This window comes from Mus caroli, chromosome 11 (genome assembly GCF_900094665.2).
Source record: "Mus caroli chromosome 11, CAROLI_EIJ_v1.1, whole genome shotgun sequence".
Lineage (NCBI taxonomy): Eukaryota > Metazoa > Chordata > Mammalia > Rodentia > Muridae > Mus > Mus caroli.
In genome coordinates this window covers 49,642,572-49,662,406 of record NC_034580.1, presented here as the reverse complement: position 1 = coordinate 49,662,406, position 19,835 = coordinate 49,642,572, and the positions used below count along the sequence as shown (strand labels likewise).

Here is a 19,835-nt window from a genome sequence, read left to right as displayed (position 1 = left end):
ATACCTTGCATAACATGGAAGCAACAATCAGTTTATATGATGAGAAAAGGGTGGTGACTCTGTAATAAGTACATTACATGCATTAAAAAGTAGGTTGTTTGTTTAACCATGGTGCTTAAGTGTGCTCTAGCATTTGGGTTCAGTTTTCATTTGTATCAGTTAATTACATAGAGGGGAGAATTGCTCCCTGCAGCTTTGCCTCCTAACTGCATGCTTTTGTTTTCAGATAGGGCCAGTGTTGAGTGAAACAAACGCAGAAACCAAATGAGAAGAAGTCTTCAAGGAACAACTTATGCTAATGAGTCTGAAGAGTCTCCTGTGTGTGTCTTTCAGCATAGTCTCCATTCAGAGAGCTGAGTGAGTGGCCACATTGATGAGTGGTAAGTCTGTCCACTGATGGCTAGATATGGAAATGATGTCCACAAAGCCAGTCTACTTTGTGTTCTGAGCACTCAACAGCAGTCAGTTCATTTTGTTGGTGTTCTCCCTTCCAGTATTGCTGTGTGGCTTTAGAGTGTGGCTTTGATCTTCAGGGTAAGCAGAGCCCTCCATGGCCTATGGTTTTTCTCTTCTCTCTCAGTGACGGTTGTTTATCATCTCATGGCCATCTTCTAGTTAGTCACAATATGTTTCACATTTTATCAGTATAATCACCCAGTGGTAGTTGTCTATTCTCTTAATTATTAAAAATCTACTGGAAGCTAGGTATGGTGGAGTATGCCTTTAATTGTAGTACTTGGGAGGCAGCGGCTGCCTGGTCTATATAGTGAGTTCCAGGATAGCCAGGACTACATATACCCTTTCTCAAAATGGGGGGAGGTGGGAGGGAAGAAAAGACCTGAATTTTTTTCTCTGCATAGAAGCATGTTTATCCACTCTGCCATGTGATCCACTACATATAACAGAATGAGGATTGCTGAGGACAGTGTGAGATAAAAGGCCCTTCCAGCACAGTCTCAGGTTAGAGAACACAGACCCCCTCTGGGAGGAAGGGTGTTTCCCACCATACAGTCAACATCCGCAGTGACAGGGAACTTGAGAGTTCTGGAGAATTTTTTGGCTATATGCTTTAATTAAAATAGAAATAGTTTCTCTAGGGGAACTTAAAGCTGGCAACTATATCAACCTTTTAAAAATAGAATGTACTAAGGGCGAACCAATTATGAGGAAAAAACACGAAAGTATTTTAAAGTTCTTTTGCAAATACCACGAGTGAACATTTCATGTAGAGCTGGACAGCTGTAAGAATTGAAAAGCAGAGGAAAGCAGTTGTTTAACATGAATCCAACCGTGTTAACAACACCAGAGTCACTGGTTCCGCTTTGATTAGAGTGGATAAGATGCCAGTAATTGTGTGTGTTTAGATCTGGGCCTCGCTGAGCCTTTTCTCTGACCTGAAGCACATGTGTAGTTGGATCCTCTGGGGAAAGTGTCCCCACTCTCCTTTCCTGCCTTCTCATACTATACGTGTATTGCTGGGGAACAGACTACAGTAGGCTCCCAGGAACGTTCCCAGCCTAAATTCCTGTCTTTAAAATCATTGGTATTTTAAGGTTCTTCATGCTACAAAAATTTCAGTGCCCTACCAACACTGAAACTACTGCTTAATAAAAATCTGGTCTTGGTTTTTATTTTGCTATTGAGTATTTATCTGTTTACATTCAGTTGAAAATAACTAGTCTTCATAAATTTACATTAATGTTTCTTATAAGATAAAATCAGTCATAAATTGCCTCTCAGGAGCCAGCGAGCAGTTGTTAAGATTTTATGGAAAGAGGCACAGGGCATGAGGTCCTAATGAAAATGGAAGAGACTAAACCCATCTATAAAATTCTCCTCCCAGCAGCTGTCAGTACAATAGCAGAGTGAGCGGATCCTTTCAGTTTCCCCGTGTCTGTTTGTGAAATTATTCTTGGTTGTTAGAGAGCACTGAGTTTTTTCCCCAAGTGCTTACTCTTTCGAATCCTCGTTTCTCAAGACACATCCAAGCGTGAGAGCAACTGTCGCTCGTGGCCACATCACTGATTTTACACTCATTTGAGAAATCACCTGCTAGGTTAAGGTTCATTGCTGAGTAGTGGTCTCCATCATGACTTCTTACACTGTTCATAAGGCTGAGCGTATGCCTTTGTCTTGGTGTTTAAGTTGGCAGAAAGGGATGTGAGTGGTTGTGTGTCTTGGGAAGGGAAGGGTGGAGCATAATCCTCACTGTGAGTTTTGAGAAGAGATAATGAAATCCTTTATATCCTTTTCCATAGACCAGCATTTCAAAGACCCCATTTTCATAAGAATTGGTTGTGCAGCTGCAGCCCTGGCAACAAGGCCCTGGGGAGAAGAATTGGGGCAAATTTCCAAAAACAGGCCTTAGTGGTCTCCTGTGGAGCTGTGCTAATGAACCAGATGAGAACATAAAGCATTCATAGAAGTAAGCCGAGTACTGTGTGTTGTATAGATGTTGAAATCTTCCACATATATTTTACTATTTAAAAGCTACCAAAGCTGTCATAAGCTATTTATTCAAGAGTAGCTATGTTATAGCCTGAGTATTAAAAAACTATCCTTTCAAGTTAATATTTATTTCTGTGAATTATATCTAAAATATAGTTGTTGCTGCCCATTTTTGGTGAAGTCTAAATGTTTCAAAACATGGTGCTAAATTTATCAGATATTTTAAAGATAAGATTTGCTGCTGAAGAGACTGCTTAATAGTTAAGAGCACTGGCTGTCTTTAAGAGGATCTTGGTGCAGGTTCCAGCACCCACATGGCAGCATACAACATTCTGTAATTCAAACTCCAAGGGATCTGATGCCTTCTTCTGGTTTTTGTGGGTACCAGGCATACGCAGTGCACAGACATACATTTAGGTAAAACATCCATACGCATAAAATAAAAATAAGTATCTTTAAAAAGAGCAAGCAACATTTTAGGTTTATTTTTAATAACGTTAGGTTTTAAATAGCCAGATTATTTTCATATAAATTTCCTGTGATTGTTGCAGTTCTAGAATGCTTTTAGGTAATACAATTTGTTAAACATATTTTTTTTAACACTGACATAGCTCTAAAAGCTGTCATTAAGCCATAATTCTGTAACTTCTTGGCCACTTGACATTAGGTTATACCTGGGTTTTTGTTTTTTATCCTGTTTTAAGAAGTATTTCAGTGAAGAATTTTTGTGCACATGTTTTTTTTTTTTTTTTTTTTTTTTCTTTCTCTTGAGTTCTTTATAGATTACTAATTGTGAAAATTCAGGCTGCTTTCATAAAAGCACTGACATTCACATATATGTGCTTGCCAGTGCCTTAGTTATGTTTCTATTTCTGTGCTGAGACAGCACCTTCAAAGCACCGTACAGAAGAGTTTGTTTGGGGCATATGGCTTCAGAAGGTTGTTTAAGTCAGGGTCGTGGATGGAAAGGACCTGGTGGCTGGAGCAGCAGCTGACACACAACAGGAGGCAGAGAGCAAACTGGGAGTGGCACTAGTCTTTTGAAACCTTAAAGTCTGCCCCCATTGACACACCTCCTTGAACAAGGTCACACCTCTTAATCCTTTCCAAACAGTTCCATCATCAGGGGAACAAGTATTCAAACTTGAGCCCGTGGGGGCTATTCTCATTTCAGCCACCTCAGACATTTTTCCTGTTCCTTTCCCAACACTGAACACAATCACAATTTAAAGTAGAATACATATGAAACGGTAGTTGCCTTTTGGGCTTTAGGGTTGTTGTTGTTGTTGTTTCTTTTGGTTTGCTTTTTGGTTTTTGTTTTTGAGCAGATTGTAGATTGGCTTTTTTGTTCTTGTTTTGTTTGTTTGTTTGTTTGTTTAAGACAGGATTTCTCTATGTGGTCCTGGCTATCCTGGAACTCACTCTGTAGACCAGGTTGGCCTGGAACTCTTGATATTGGCCTGCTTCCCAAGTGCTGGGATTGAAGGTGTGCACCAACATTACCTGTTAAAAAATAGTTTTAGTATATATTTGAGTACAACGTTAAAAAGACCAAGAGAGATATGCGGAGAAATACAGTAATATACCCTCTATGGGCTTCTCTAGAGAGTTTCCAAACATTTCTTTAATTAGAAGCAGTGAACATTTTACATTTGTCATCTTCCCCTGTGGGTTTTCATATTTGATATTTCTCTCCTGAAAATCCATGAGTTATTTTTGGCTAGTGCCCTCAAGTATCTCTCAAAAGTTAAGTTTCCCATTTACATACATATAGTGTAATGTGCTTTGGGTTCTGTTTATAGCCTGAACCTTCCTCATAGATTAGTGCCCCTTCCTCTCTGTGTCCTTCTCCTTCTCTTTAAGAAAAGATTTAGAGTCCACACTAAGCCAGATGCTAGGCACTCTGTAGACACCGCTTCTCAGTTATCTGTTTCAACTATGAAGTTAATTTTGGTAATATAATTGGATGCAGGTTTTTGTTAAAAACATACAACTTAAGCCTGCTGTGTGTACAGTCCTAGCTACCATGGAGACTAAGGTGGGAATATTGCTTAAGCCCAGGAGTCCAGGTCAGCCTAGGCAGGACAGTTGAGGCTAAAAATGCCTCACAATAAAGAATGTAGGAGGGATGAGGAGAGGGGTGGCGCTAGGAATAGGATAGTGTTCCTAGTGAAGGGTTTCAAAGCGGGGCCGGGAGAGATGGCTGGGGGGTTACAGAGGAGCTACGTTCTATTCCCAGCACCCATGTAGCGTGCAACTCTGCATCGTTCCTGTTCCAGAGGATCCAGTGCCCTTTCTTGATCTCCTAGGCAAAGCACTCAGATACGTAAAACAATAAATAGAAAAACACTTTAACTTGAAAAAATGGTTAAAGTAAGAGAATTCTTTACAGAGTGTGGTATAATTCTGTTGTCGCAGATTATTATTTTTTTTTTAAAGTTTCCACCTAAAAACTCATTTGACAGCTGAAATGCCTTATTTATTGGAGGAAAATATCAAGTTGGCAAGTCCGAGGGACTTGGCACCATGCACATAGGGATGAAGTGCAGGCCCAGATGAGCTTTTGTCTCTGGGGAGTAATCTGAAACAGGATTAAAGCTGTCCTCCACCGTGCCTTGTTTACACCCAGATAAGCCACTGCAGTTTGCGTTGAACTGGCTTTCACATCCCAAGGGACTGATAGGGACTTCTTTGCCTGGCCAAGAGGCATGGATTACACACACAGCTCGTTTGTGAGGCCTGCTCCGTTATGTCCCCTTTTGCTCGGAGGACATGCTAGGAGTAACTCGATATTGAATGTCATTCCCTTCTAAACCTTTATGCCTCAGACATCCAGGGCCTTCTGTTTGTAGAGGAGAAAACGTGACAAATACATTTAGTATACAGTTGTTTTAGTAAGACTTATTGAGACTTACTAATTGATGCAGTAACCAAGTTAGATTTACTATTTGAACTATCTACTAAGAGTTTTCTGTTGTACACTTATTATATTCTGTGGGCATATAAATTATGTATACATTTAAAATACTTTGGAAGCTATCAGGACATTGCTATAGAAAGGAAGAATTAATTTAATTGTTTTATTTTTTCTCTACCTTGATACCAGTTTTGCTTTATTTTCTCTTTTAAATATAAATGTAAATAGACACTTTTTTATGTGTGTTGCTCACTCTAAGAGAGGGAACCTGACTAGAAAAGTCTTTGTCCCCATTCTACTCAGGGTAGCACTAAGAAGGCCAAAGAGAAAATGGTAGCGAGGGCAACAATAGTAACGTAGCAACAGTAGTGAGAAACAGTTACATGGAAAGGTATTAAACACACACAGCTCTGTAAACTTCCCAACCACATCTCTAGGCAGTCTGTATTTACTTACTGAATCCTCAAGTGTACCAAAGAGATAGACATGAAATCATTTCATAGGACAGCAAAATAAGGTGCACAAAGATCAAATATTCTGCAGTTCTAAGCCAATTTATTTGTGACATCTTAATGTGTAGCCCAGGCTGGCCTCCACTAACACTAGCACCAGCCAGCTGTTAAAATTTTAAACCAGCATTCCATACTCCTTTCTAACCTTTCCTCTAGATACCAGGGTTCAGGGTGAATGGATGTATCCTGTCCATGTGGTATAATAATTCTAAGCCAAGGAATTAAGTTAACATTCACACTTGAATTTAGGCATTTTACTCTGTGGCTGTCTAAACAACAGTAAATGCAAATGCTCTTAGGGAGCACTGGACTCACATAGGAAACACAAGCCTCAAGTCATGGTCAGTTCACAAAAGAGCTAAAAGTCAAGCTGCGGGGATAGACTGATTCTAAAGTGTATGTAATAGGAAATAGGATGACCTCAGAAGTTGGACTAACAGTAAAGCGGGCACTTCCGTTCCCAACTGCAGGTCTCACCTCAGTGGAGCTGGAGATTCACAGGGGACAAATTGAAGTACACATTGGAATTATAGATACAAAATTAAACCTAGGAGATCTAGAATAAATAGACAGTTTATATGACTTTGAGGAATATGTCGAAATTACTTAGGCAGAACACAAATAATGAAAGATAGAGTTGATGCATCAGAGTTCATGCAAGCTAAACTCTCCAAAAGACTTTTGTATGAAAGAAAAAGATAAGAAAAAAATACTCATGTATGTAGTGGACAAGGGAATTGCTCTAGAGTATATAAAGAACTTGGTTTAATTAAAGTGGAACTGAGATTACAGTAATAGAACATAACTAAATTTTTTGTTTTGTTTTGTTTTTTCCAGACAGGGTTTCTCTGTGCAGTCCTGGCTGTCCTGGAACTCACTTTGTAGACCAGGCTGGCCTCGAACTCAGAAATCCACCTGCCTCTGCCTCTCAAGTGCTGGGATTATAGGCATGCGCCACCACTGCCTGGCTGAACATAACTAAATTTAAAAAATGGGCATTGGGAATCTGAAAAGGTGACTCAGGTTTGGTCCTCACATCTGGGCAGTTCACAGCCTCTGAAGTTGAGAGCACCTGCATGCCCATACTCACATGGGGACACATACATTCACATAGTTAGAAATAATAAAAATATATCTTTTAAAAATGTGCATAGATCTGAAAATACAGACCCAAGCAAAATGTGTGAATGTCAATAAACATGAAAATATTTAATGGGGCTGGAAAGATGGCTTAACAGCCAGGAGTGCTTGCTTCTCTGCTAGTTGGTTCCTGGTGGCACTTAAGAAACCACATGTACCTGTAGACCCAAGGGATCCTCAGGTACCTGCACACACACAGCATTCACTCACATGGATGCATACAAAGATAATAAGATCTTTTTAAGAAAGAAAATATAATTAATATCATTAGTTACCAGGAAAGGGTAAATTAAACCAGAGGGACACTGCTGTCCACCTTAATGACTAAGATGAATGCTGACCATAGCATAGAGAATGCAGGATGTGGAGCAATGTGCCTCTCACACATGACTGTAGGAAGGTAAAGCGATAAAACCAGTTTGCAAAAGTGGTGGACAGTTTCTTAGGAACATGTCAGCATATGTACATGACTTAAAACTTTTAAAAATTTGCATGCATCTCTCTGTCTCTCCATTCATGTAGAGAGTGTAGATAGTGCCCACAGAGGCCAGAAGAGGGTGTTGGATCCCCTGGAGCTGGAGGCACAGGCACTACCCAACATAGGTGTTGAGAACTGAACTTTGCAAGCCATTTTTAACCTCTGAGTCATCTCTCTAGCCCCATTAAATGCTGAGCATAGTCTGTCATCCATTTACATGAGTCAGTGGGAAAGACTAGTGTCTAAGCAGTCATTTCCAGCATCATTGCATGCATTCCTGTCTACTCTTTGAGACTAGTTCAGTACAGTGGCTGCTTTGGGCTTTGGTTAACCAAACAGAAGTACATCTGTAAATATGTACAGTTGGAAACTCTTCCAAGAGATATTGTATTATAAATCATGTTCAAAGAACAATTTCAAGCTGGGCGTGGTTGCCATTCCTACAAATTTAGCATGTAGGAAGTGGACCAGAGGGCTGGAGAGATGGCTCAGCAGTTAAGACTGACTGCTCTTCCAGAGGTCCTAAGTTCAATTCCCAGTAACCACACGGTGGCTCACAACCATCTGTAGTGGGATTTGACTCCCTCTTCTGGTGTGTCTGAAGACAGTTGCCATATACTCATAAATAAATAAATCTTAAGAATTCAGGGTCGCCGGGCGTGGTGGCGCACGCCTTTAATCCCAGCACCTGGGAGGCAGAGGCAGGAGGATTTCTGAGTTCGAGGCCAGCCTGGTCTACAAAGTGAGTTCCAGGACAGCCAGGGCTATATAGAGAAACCCTGTCTCGAAAAACACAAACAAAAACAAAAAAAAAACCAAGATAATAAAGAGTTCAGGGTCACTTGGGTCACATAAGACCCTGTCTCAAAAGGCTGAAAACAAGGGGCTTAGGAGATGGCTCCATTGGCAGTGTTTACTGTGCAAGCATGAGTGACCAAGTTTATTCCCAGCCTTCTATAAAAGCCAAAGGGCACAGCAATGTGTGCCTATAACCTCAGAGCTAAGGAGCCTATCCTGGCTCCCTGGCCAACCAAACTAGTTGAGTTCATGAGCTCCAGGTTCTGTAAGAGAGTGTACCTCAAAAAAATACAATGGTGTATGACTGAAGACACCTGATGTAACTTGGCCTTTATTGTAATGTGGAAAATAAGAGTCTGGGGAAATAGATTAGTTGATAAAGCAAGGACCAAAGTTTGATTCCCCAGAACCCACATTAAAAATATGGGGCTGGAGAGAGGGCTTGGGTTAAGAGCTCTCCTAGAGAACCCAAGTTCAGTTCCTAGCACCCACATGGAGGCTCACAGCCATTTGTAACTCCAACCCCAGGGGATCTAGTGCCCTTTTCTGGCCTCTATGGGCACCAGGTAGGCATGCCCAGTGCACATACACACATGCAAGCAAAATACTTGTACATAAAAGAATTAAACCTTAAAAATAGAGCCATTGGGGGTGGGGGGCTGGCGAGATGGCTCAGCGGTTAAGAACACTGACTGCTCTTCTGAAGGTCCTGAGTTCAAATCCCAGCAACCACATGGTGGCTCACAACCATCTGTAATGAGATCTGATGTCCTCTTCTGGGGTGTCTGAAGACAGCTAGAGTGTACTTACATATAATAAATAAATAAATCTAAATAAATATATATGATTGAGGGGGGTGGAAAAAAAAGATTGGAAAAAAAAAAAGATAGAACCATGGGCATGATGGCACCCTAGTACTGGGGTTTGCTGTCCAGACAGCCCAGCCTGGGGACATTCCAGTCCAGTTTTAGACCCTGTCACTCACACACACACACCAAACACAGAAGATAGCTCCTGGGGAATGACCCTTGAGCTTGCCCTCTGACCTTTTCATGCACATCCCCACAGCCAAGCATACACACACACACACACACACACACACAGAAACATTAAAAATAACAACAGAAAAGAACCCGAAAACAAAGCCATTCAAAGCTAGAGGGACAGTTTGTGCTCATGATGGCTGGGAATGAACTGTATTGACAAGTCATACCTGTCATTGATTAATAGGTTTGTACTTCTGTAGGAAACAACTTTGGCTGTTAGTGTAAGTTAGGCATTCTTTCCCCCTAATTTTACTCAACCCTTCAGTGTCACTAGTAATGGTGTTCATGTTTACTTGATTATTTGCATTTTCATTTCTGATCCTCTGCTAATTACATTTACTGTTGTTACTTATATCTTATTTAAACATTTGGGCACTAAAAATAACTATGTAGGACTAGATGGTAGCTCAGTGGTTAAGAATGGTTAGTGTCGCTCTCGGTCCCATATTGAACTCCAGTTGGAAGAGGCGAGTCTGATCTCAAAATGGAGGTAAAACCGCCGCCCGGTCGCCCCCAGCCTGACTCCGCTTGTTGCTGCCGCCGAGGGAGGAGGGCCATGATCCAAAGGAACCAGAGCAGCGGAGGAAGCTGTTTATTGGTGGTCTGAGCTTTGAAACCACAGATGATAGCTTAAGAGAACATTTTGAGAAATGGGGCACGCTTACAGACTGTGTGGTAATGAGAGATCCCCAAACAAAACGTTCCAGAGGCTTTGGTTTTGTGACCTACTCTTGTGTTGAAGAAGTGGATGCTGCACTGTGTGCATGGCCACACAAGGTTGATGGGTGTGTGGTGGAACTAAAGAGAGTTATTTCTAGAGAGGACTCTGTAAAGACTGGTGCCCATTTAGCAGTGAAGAAAATTTTTGTTGGTGGTATTAAAGAGGATATGGAAGAATATAACCTGAGAGACGACTTTGGAGAGTATGGCAAGACTTAAACCATAGACATTATGGAAGACAGGCAGAGTGGGAAAAAGAGAGGATTTGCTTTTATAACCTTTGATGATCATAACACAGTTGATAAAATTGTTGTTCAGAAGTACCACACTATTAATGGGCATAACTGTGAAGTGAAAAAGGCCCTTTCTAAACAAGAGATGCAGTCTGCTGGATCACAGAGAGGTCGTGGAGGTGGATCTGGCAGCTTTATGGGTCGTGGAGGAAACTTTGGAGGTGGTGGAGGAAACTTTGGTGGAAGAGGTGGCTATGGTGGTGGAGGTGGTGGCAGCAGAGGTAGTTATGGAGGTGGTGATGGTGGATATAATGGATTTGGAGGTGATGGTGGCAACTATGGTGGTGGTCCTGGTTGCAGTAGTAGAGGAGGTTATGGAGGTGGTGGACCAGGCTATGGAAACCAGGGTGGTGGATGTGGTGGTGGAGGAGGAGGCTATGATGGTTACAATGAAGGAGGAAATTTTGGTGGAGGTGACTATGGTGGTGGTGGAAACTATAATGACTTTGGAAATTATAGTGGACAGCAACGATCAAATTATGGACCCATGAAGAGGGGGCAGTTTTGGTGGAAGAAGCTCAGGCAGTCCCTATGGTGGTGGCCATGGATCTGGAGGTGGAAGTGGTGGATATGGTAGCAGAAGGTTTTAAATTAGATAGATGTACATTCCTGAGATCTTTTATCTGTTGTAGCTTTGTCTTTTTCTTTTTCTTTTTCTTTTCATTACATCAGGTATATTGCCCTGTAAATTGTGGTAGTGATACCAGGAATAAAAAATTAAGGAATTTTTAACTTTAAAAAAAAAAAAAAAGAAAGAATGGTTAGTGTCCTTAAAGAGGACTTGAGTTTGGTTCCTAGCACCTGTGTCTGGTAGTTTACAACCATTTGTAACTTCAGCTCCAAGGAATCTGGTGCTTTCTTATGGTCTCCATGAGCACTGTGAACATCACACACACAGAGGAAGTAGAGAGAAAGAGGTACTAGAGAGATGGTTCCGTGGTTAAGAATATTCACCGCTCTTTTAGAGAACCCAGGTTCAATTCCTAGCACCTACAGAGCAGCTCACGACCATCTGTAACTCTCCTTCCGAGAGTTTTCATTTCCTTTTTTGAACTTTGTGGCCATTAGGCCACAGACAAGGTGCATCTACACACATGCAAGCAAACAAACCTATACACGTAATGTTTTTAAATTAAAAGATAAATCTCTCAAAATATGTCTATAGACACTTGTGTGATGCACAAATGTCCTGGTTAACAAATACTTTTATAGCTATCACCTAGGTTTAAAAGATAGATCAGGACTAGGGTCATAGCCAGTGGTGGACTGCTTGCCAGGCTTTCATTCCAGCCCAACATGGAGTCAGGAGGAGGGCAGAACAGTGTCAGTGGTCCAGGAGTATTTATGCGCATCTCTTTCTGTTTGTATGCCTGCCCTTGAATGCCCTCCTGGCTGTTAACAACTTTACTTTGACCTATTTTTCTATCTCTAGGCAAAAATTACCTAAACTGGTTTTGAAATTTGTGGCAGTGGTTCTCCGTGTGCTGTTTTATATAATGCTTTTCAAGAATCATCGTGCTCTGTAAAGCTGGTATTTATTGTTATTTTGTATGAATTTAACATTTTCATTTAAAAAACATTTCCCTCTTGATGTTAAAGAGATGGTTCATATTTTGTATGAATTTAACATTTTCATTTAAAAAACATTTCCCTCTTGATGTTAAAGAGATGGTTCAGTGGTTAAGGATGCATAGTTCTACTAGAGGACCTTAGTTCTGTTCCTAGCATCCACATTGGGTGGCTCATGTCTCACACATACACACACACACACACACACACACACACACACACCACCTGCCCCTGTAACACCAGAGCCAGGGCGTCTGACACGGTTTTCTGGCCTCCACGTGTACTTGTATGCATGCCCCACACACATACACAAAACTGAAAATAAATCTTTTTTAAAATTTGATTTTCTTGATAAACTTCTAAGCTGTTTCTTAGATTACAATAAGACATGGTAGTGTGTGCTTGTAGGCTGAGCTACCTGGGAGGCTGAGGCTGAGGCTTGGAAGTCAGAACTAATCTGGGCAACATAGTACCATCTCATCTTGGGAAAACAAAACAAAACCACCACCACCAAAAAAAAAAAATCCTGTATGTTACTTTATACTTGTATTTGCAATTTTTAATTTTGATAACAAATAAGAACATGCAGTATGCAGTGTCTGTGCATATAGCATCTAATTTAGCCTTCATTTTAGATCTGGAAACGGAAACACGGCATTCTGTTTTATAACAGAAGAACGATGGGTGCTAGGGCCTGTCACTTCTCCATGCTAGCACTTCTAAATGATTGGAATACTTAAGCTTCTGAAAGTCTTTGGATTGCTAGAGGAATGCCACTCTCAGTTACAGCATCTAAACTTGGCCACTTGTCTTTATTTCAAAGTCTAAATTCTGAACTTTGGTGCAGTGCTATACAGACTTGAGTGTGCCCAGTTTCTGAACTGTGTCCAGCTCTTCCTTCTCTAAGATTAGGTTTTAGAAGCTGCTATAGACCAGTCTGATGTTGACTTATGTGTGGAATGTGCTGAGCTGTGTAGCTGTTGGAATGCCGTTCCCCTGTGCATAGTTTGTCTGTTTTGTTTTTTGTTTTTTGTTTTTTGTTTTTTTTTTTTTAAGTGTAGGGGTTTTGCTTTGGTTTGTATTTTGTTAAGAACGCTCATGTAGCCCAGGCTAGTCTCAGACTTGCAGTATAGCTGAAGGTGACCTTGAACTCCTGATCCTTTTGTCTTCTGTAACAAACAGTACTTAGATTTAAAAGTATAAAGTTTTGAAAATGGAAGTATTTTAAGCAACTTTCAGCTCAAGAAGTGAAGGTAATTATTGATATAATAATAATGTTGAATTTTTTAGCAACAGATTCAGTATTCCTTGAAGATGTTTATATATAAATATTTTAGGTTTATACACCTGAAATAATTCTAAAAATGTAGTTTGCAGAGGGCAAGCACATTAACATTTACCAAGGCATTGTAGGAAACATCTTTTGTTGTTTTAGGTTTTGTTTTTGTTTTTTTTGATACAGGATTTCTCTGTGTAGTCCTGACTGTCTGGAACCCGATCTGTAGACCAGGCTAGCCACAAACTCACAGTGATCTCCTGCCTCTGCCTCCCTGGTGCTGGGATTAAAGGTGTGTCCACTGGATATGTGAAGAAAATACAAATTTGGGGAAATGTGGTGTATTGGCTGGTTTTGTGTCAACTTGACACAGGCTGCAGCTATCACAGAGAAGGGAGCTTCAGGGGAGGAAATGCCTCCATGAGATCTAGCTGTAAGGCATTTTCTCAATTATTGATCAAGTGGGGAGGGCCCCTTGTGAGTGGTGCCATCCCTGGGCTGGTAGTCTTGGGTTCTATAAGAAAGCAAGCTGAGCAAGGCAGGGGAAGCAAGCCTGTAAGTAACATCCCTCCATGGCCTCTGCACCAGCTCCTGCTTCCTGACCTGCTTGAGTTCCAGTCCTGACTTCCTTTGGTGATGAACAGCAGTATGGAAGTGTAAGCTTCTTGGTCATGATGTTTGTGCAGGAATAGAAACCCTGTCTAAGACATGGGGGTTGGTAGGCAGTTATTATAGATGGTAAAGCAAGAAGTTCCATGTTAATTTAAACAGTGTAGCCATTTAAGACAGGTGAATAAAGGGGCAAAATGGACCTGCTGGAAATGAGAAGTTAACATTCAAAGGTGGGTTGTAGCTCTTTATATATAAACCAGAACATGTGACATTCATGGACAAACCAAATAACACATGTGAAAATACTAGAGGAGCTTCGTGTCTATGGGCTGCACTGTGGTGAGCAGTGAGGGTGTTTCCACAAAGGCACTGGCTGAGGCATTGGACTCAAGGGCAGTTAAGCCTGCTTGGAGCTATGCTTAATCAGAGGGTGCTAAGTTACAGTAAGAGTGAACGTTCTGCTATGCTCTCCTACAGTATGGTCACTAGTAGTGAAACTATACTTATGTTCATTCCAGAAAACTAGAAGACAATTATCAGAACTGTTACCATAAAGAATCAGTGTTTAGCTCTCATGTGTGGAAGTTAGAGGATAAGTTTCAGGAGTAAAGTCTCCCTTCTATGTGTCTTGATCCAAGTCAAGCCCTCGAGTTTGGTAGCCACTGTCTTGTCAGCCTTATCTGTGGCCTTTTAATTCAGTTTATTTATTTATTTGCTTCTTTCTTTCTTTTTTTTTTTTTTTTTTTTTTTTTGGTTTTTCAAGACAGGGTTTCTCTGTGTAGCCCTGGCTGTCCTGGAACTCACTCTGTAAACCAGGCTGGCTTCAAACTCAGAAATCTGCCTGCCTCTGCCTCCCAAATGCTAGGATTAAAGGCGTGCGCCACCACGCCAGGCTGTTTTTAATATTTTTAAAGTGTCCATTGGATACTATGAATTTAACTCATTTTCTAGTATATTCCTTATACCAAGATTGTACAGAAGAAATAAGTAAAAGACTTCCTTTGATCTAATTAAATCTCAAAATATTCTTAGTTTCGACATTTCTATTTCTAATATCTAGACTTGGTCTTACATCACTGATCTTAAGGAAGGCTCCCCTTTGTTGCTTTGTCAGCTTGACCAGGGTTTCTTGGGTAAAATAAGGAGTGTTTGTTTCAAGGTCTGTATTTAAATTATACTAAAACTCTGAATTTCCCTTCCCTTTAGTCTTGAATGTTTGCCTCCTGCATGAACTGTGAGGTCCAGGATTGTTTGTTCTGCAGCTGATCAGGTTGTGAGTTGAGCAGTCATCTCCACAGAGACATTGTCTTTTCAGAAGTGCCTGCAATGCCATCTCAGCAGGACTAGAGTCCTCCTAGCGTGGAGGAAATCAAAGGGAAGAATTTTCAAAAATGTTACCGTAAAGGATGCTTAACTCATGATAAAAATAATAACACTTTTGCAGGGGCGGGCTTGGTTTTTTTTCTGAGACAGGGTTTCTCTGTGTAGCCCTGGCTGTCCTGGAACTCACTCTGTAGACCAGGCTGGCTTTGAACTCAGAAATCCGCCTGCCTCTGCCTCCCAAGTGCTGGGATTAAAGGCGTGCGCCACCACGCCCGGCAAAATAACACTTTTTAAAGTAGTCACACTGGTGAGAATAAAGGAGAATTTTGTGTTACCTTTGCATAATTTAATTTTAGAAGGGCAGGGTTTAATTTGGTTAGTCTCCAGAGTCCTGTTAGCTGGTGAGATAATCATTTATAGACGGCAAAGTTGTTCAGTTTATAAGGCTTCTTTGAGAGGTTTACAAATACTCAACTTACACTTTACCTCTTGGGTAGAAATGTTCACACAGCAGATGTATAAGCAGTTGAAGTCACCTTTGGCGTTTGATCTTTTCATCTCAAGGGTGGCTCTTTTCTTCACTCTCTACAGCGTTATCTTTTTAAGCTTTCTGTTTTTCTTGCATTGTTGCCTTCACTTGTTGGCTCCACTGCTTGCCCCTCCCTTCTGTGCTCTGATCATCCTTTCTCAGGGGCATTTAACAGCTCCTCTTCTCTCTTGTTTGTTAGTAGCCAGATCTTCTTGGTAAACTTCTGTTCCTGTCACCTACTTGTAGTTGCTCTGACGTCTCCCTCTGTGGAGCCATCTTTATTGTTCACTCTGCTTCTTCTCTTAGATTCTCACCATGGGCTCAGTCATGGTTGGCTGACGGCTAAGGCTTCCTTGGCTTGCAGCTTACATATCCAGTGCTGGGATCTTCAATGAATGTGTATGGTAGGTTGCCAGGAGTATGAGCCCATTTAATGCAACTTTAGGCCTCATCAAAGCAAACTTGTATATTAAACACTGGTCTTATGAATGACGGACCTCCCCAGCTTTCTTTCCTTTGCTTCTCTGTCACCTTGACAAGGACTTCTTGGACTCACCTTGAGATGAGTGGGATGTGGTGGGATGATAGGTGTCCACTCAGTGCTGGCTCTTTGGGTGGAGAAGGGGGCCTAATGACTGGATCCACGGAAGGAATGCTGACTTCTATGTAAGGTTCGAAGTTTCTGTGGATGGGTGATCATTTTAAGGTTTTTGATGTTTTATATCTTGTTATCTTAGAGTTCACTGACCTGTTAGTTATCGTGGGTAGTCTGAAAACAAAGGACTCAGTGACTATCAGCATGTCTTTATGGAACTTAAGTATGGCAATCATAATGTTTTAATTGGTAATTTTTAAATAAAATGCTTTTAAACTAATTCATAGTTTATAGTTTTAGAATATTCCCCGAAAGTAAGGATTTTTTTGTTTTTCACTATTAAAACTTAACCCTTCATGGTCAAGCCATAACTTAAAACAAAATTGTTAAGTCTCTGAGTTTATGGAATTTTGACTTGCAGTATTTGCCTTTAGGTAACATCACTCTTACTTCAGATTTCAAAGGCTGAGTGACTCCAAGAACACTGCAGGTGCCTCATTCTCTTCTCCTCCTCTTCCTAGACCTGCTGCCGTCTCTGAACCAAAGCTGCTCTTTCCTTCCCACTGACCTGGAACCAGTATCTGTAGAAACGGAAGCAGAGAAAAGAAACAAATCAGACATCCCTTTCAATCAACTTGAGACATTTGACTCCAGGGACAGAGGCACGGTGAAATAAAGTTATTTTGGCGACCATTCCTCACTTTGAGGGTGCACGTTGTGGAGCTTCCTGTCTGAAGATTTGGAGCCTTCGGTGGTGCTTGCTCAGGCCTTGGACTGAGAGCATGAGTGAATTCTGGTTGTGTTTCAACTGCTGTATTGCAGAGCAGCCTCAGCCTGTAAGTATCTGTGGGGCATTGGCTCTCAAACTGAGCATGGGGACCCTGGCAGCAACTGTAGTTCTAGGACCCTAAGCATCCATCAAAAACAACAACAACAACAACAACAACAAAAAGCCCAGAAACAAACAAACACTGGGCTTGGTGGCACCCACCTGTAATCCAGTACTTGGGCAGGCAGAAGCTGGGGCTTAAATTTGAGGCCAGCCTGGTCTACAGAGAAAGTTTAGGGCTAGCCAATGCTATATGGCAAGCTCTTGCCTCAAAAACAAAAACAAAAACAAAAACAAAACAAAACAAGGATAGTGTATTTCGAAGATAAACTGGGTTTCAAGAATTGTGCTAGGACTAGTACGGTGAATGCCTTTAATCCCAGCACTTGGGAGGCAGAGGCAGGCAGATCAGAGTTTGAAGCCAGTTCCAGAGCAGTTAGAGGTACATGGTAAGGTCGCTCCCATCCATGGTGGGGGATTGTTGTAAGCCCCACTGTGCATCACAGAGGAGGCAGTGGTTCATAGCACTGACAGATGCAGGAGCGGGGAAGAAAGGAGCTAAGTGCTAAGAGCCACTTCAGCCTTAGACTGGTGCTGGGAAGCTGTGACAGCCAGGTCCCTGTGAGCTCTTCTCCACTCACCTGCTCATTTCCTCACCGCTCTTGTTTCCATTTGTGGCAGGCTCAGTTGTTTTGCAAAGTCACACAGGTATTACATGGCCCTGTGTGACTTAACAAGCTGTACTGTCTGGCTTGTGTCAACTTGATACAAGCTGGAGTCATTTGAGAAGAGGGAGTCTCAACTGAGAAATTGCCTCTGTAAGATAAGATGGTAGGCATTGTGGTACTGTCTTAATTATGGGAGAAGGCCCAGCCCACTGTAGTTATTGGTACCATCCCTGAGCTGGTGATCCTGGATACTATAAGAAAACAGGCTAAGCCAGCCATGGGGAACAAGCCAGTAAGCAGCTCTCTTCCATGGCTTCTGCTCCAGTTCCTGCCTTGCTTGAATTCTTACCCTGAGTTCCTTTGATAGTGGACTGTGTGTGGGAGTGTAAGCGAATGATAACCCTTTTCTTCCCAAGTTGCTTATGGTCATGGTGTTTTATTACAGCGATAGGAACCCCAAGACAAAAGCCCTGTTTTTTGTACATCTTAACCTTTATATATTAAAGGTTAGGAAACTTATTTGTCCATCTTTGCAGAGGCCTGCATCAAGTCATCCCTGGAAGGCTGGGGATACAGCTCAGTGGTTCAGAGTTTTGGCTCAGAACCTGTAATTCTCAGGAAGCTGAGTTCTATAGGGTGCTGTACATGGTCCTTATCCCTATTCTGAACTCTATAGAGGCTGGACCATGTTACTTTGTGTCTTCAGGATCCAGTGCTGTCTTAGGGAATGTGTGTATACATGCTAGCTGGTTGGCTGGAAAAATGAGTTTGTATTTTATTCAACTGTATAACAGTGTACAAAGGATGATGAGGATTAAATTTTAAAATATATTTGTACATATACTTTAAATTTATACTTAACCTGGTTCCTAGAAGGGTCAAATATCTTTCCATATACTTAGTCTAAATTTACATTTCTTTTTTTTTATTAAGTTACCTATTAATGGTCTTTGGGTTATTTTGCCGCTTCAGACATGTTTTTCAGATTACAGGTGTATTGCTGTGTCATCTCTTTTTTTTTTTAAGATTTTATTTATTATTTATTATATGTAAGTACACTGTAGCTGTCTTCAGACACTCCAGAAGAGGGAGTCTGATCTCGTTACGGATGGTTGTGAGCCACCATGTGGTTGCTGGGATTTGAACTCTGGACCTTCGGAAGAACAGTCAGGTGCTCTTACCTGCTGAGCCATCTCACCAGCCCCTGTGTCATCTCTTAAACGTAATTTCGATATAGCAGGTTTTGTGGAAGGTGGTCTTTGTGCTCTGTTACCAACTGCATCCTGTCTTCTTTCACACTTAGTGACTTCATGATGTGGCCTCAAGTTAGGTGTACTTTTCCATGCTAATTAGCTATCTAAAGATACTTCACTTAACAAGTGGTCTTTTTACTAAGTGGTCTGAAAAGTCACATGTTATTTTCAGATTCCTGAGTCGCATTGTGAGAGGTGCGGTGTTCTGTTCTTTGGCACAGTGGCCTCTGCGACGTCGCTGCTTGGTTTTGGGGTTTTTTTTTGGTGGTGGGGCTGAGATTGAGCCCAGGCTTGAGGCATGTGTGCTCCTCCGGTGCCTGCTACAACTGGAGTTGCTGGACTTCCTGTCTCACAGAGGAAAATCTGTTCATAGCTCTTCTTTGTCCATAGTATTGGTTTTTAAGGTGGATTATGGTTATATATTTCCTTATGTTACCATGTACATTATATATATGCATGCACACACACACTTCTCCCCCTTTTCGACTGCACTGGGAAATAAATTCAGAGCTTTTCTCATAGTACAAGTGAAAGCATTCTTCTGCTAAACTACATCCCAGCCCTGTTTATAGTTTTATAGAATGTGCATAGTGTACATTCTCAATCCCATAGGTGTTTCAAGATTGCCTTCAGTTTAAACTCCAGTTGCACGAAGATTAGCATCTTTAGAGTTTTGAGTTCTTATGTTGAAAAGTGGATTTGCTTACTAAAGTTTGTATATTTACTGTTCAATTTGCTCTAGATATTGTATGGACTTTTTAAAAATATATATATAGTTATTTATTTATGATATGTAAGTACACTGTAGCTATCTTCAGACACTCCAGAG

The 19,835-nt window shown here is 41.2% G+C and overlaps 1 protein-coding gene and 1 pseudogene across 3 annotated transcripts in view; both read left to right on the top strand.

The window, feature by feature from the left end:
- The window catches only part of Cdc42se2 (CDC42 small effector 2), a 68,170-nt gene that overhangs the window by 30,660 nt on the left and 17,675 nt on the right, over positions 1 to 19,835 (top strand). Inside the window, exons 2-4 of one of the 3 annotated variants that reach the window (XM_021177584.2) lie at positions 227 to 380; positions 2,259 to 2,425; positions 16,778 to 17,092. In XM_021177584.2, the coding sequence (XP_021033243.1) occupies positions 17,039 to 17,092 (54 nt within the window). In that variant the 5' untranslated portion in view covers positions 227 to 380; positions 2,259 to 2,425; positions 16,778 to 17,038. The remainder of the gene's footprint in view (positions 1 to 226; positions 381 to 2,258; positions 2,426 to 16,777; positions 17,093 to 19,835) is intronic. The other 2 variants (XM_021177583.2, XM_021177585.2) reach the window with 2 other exon arrangements.
- On the top strand, positions 9,824 to 10,943 carry LOC110305569 (annotated as a pseudogene).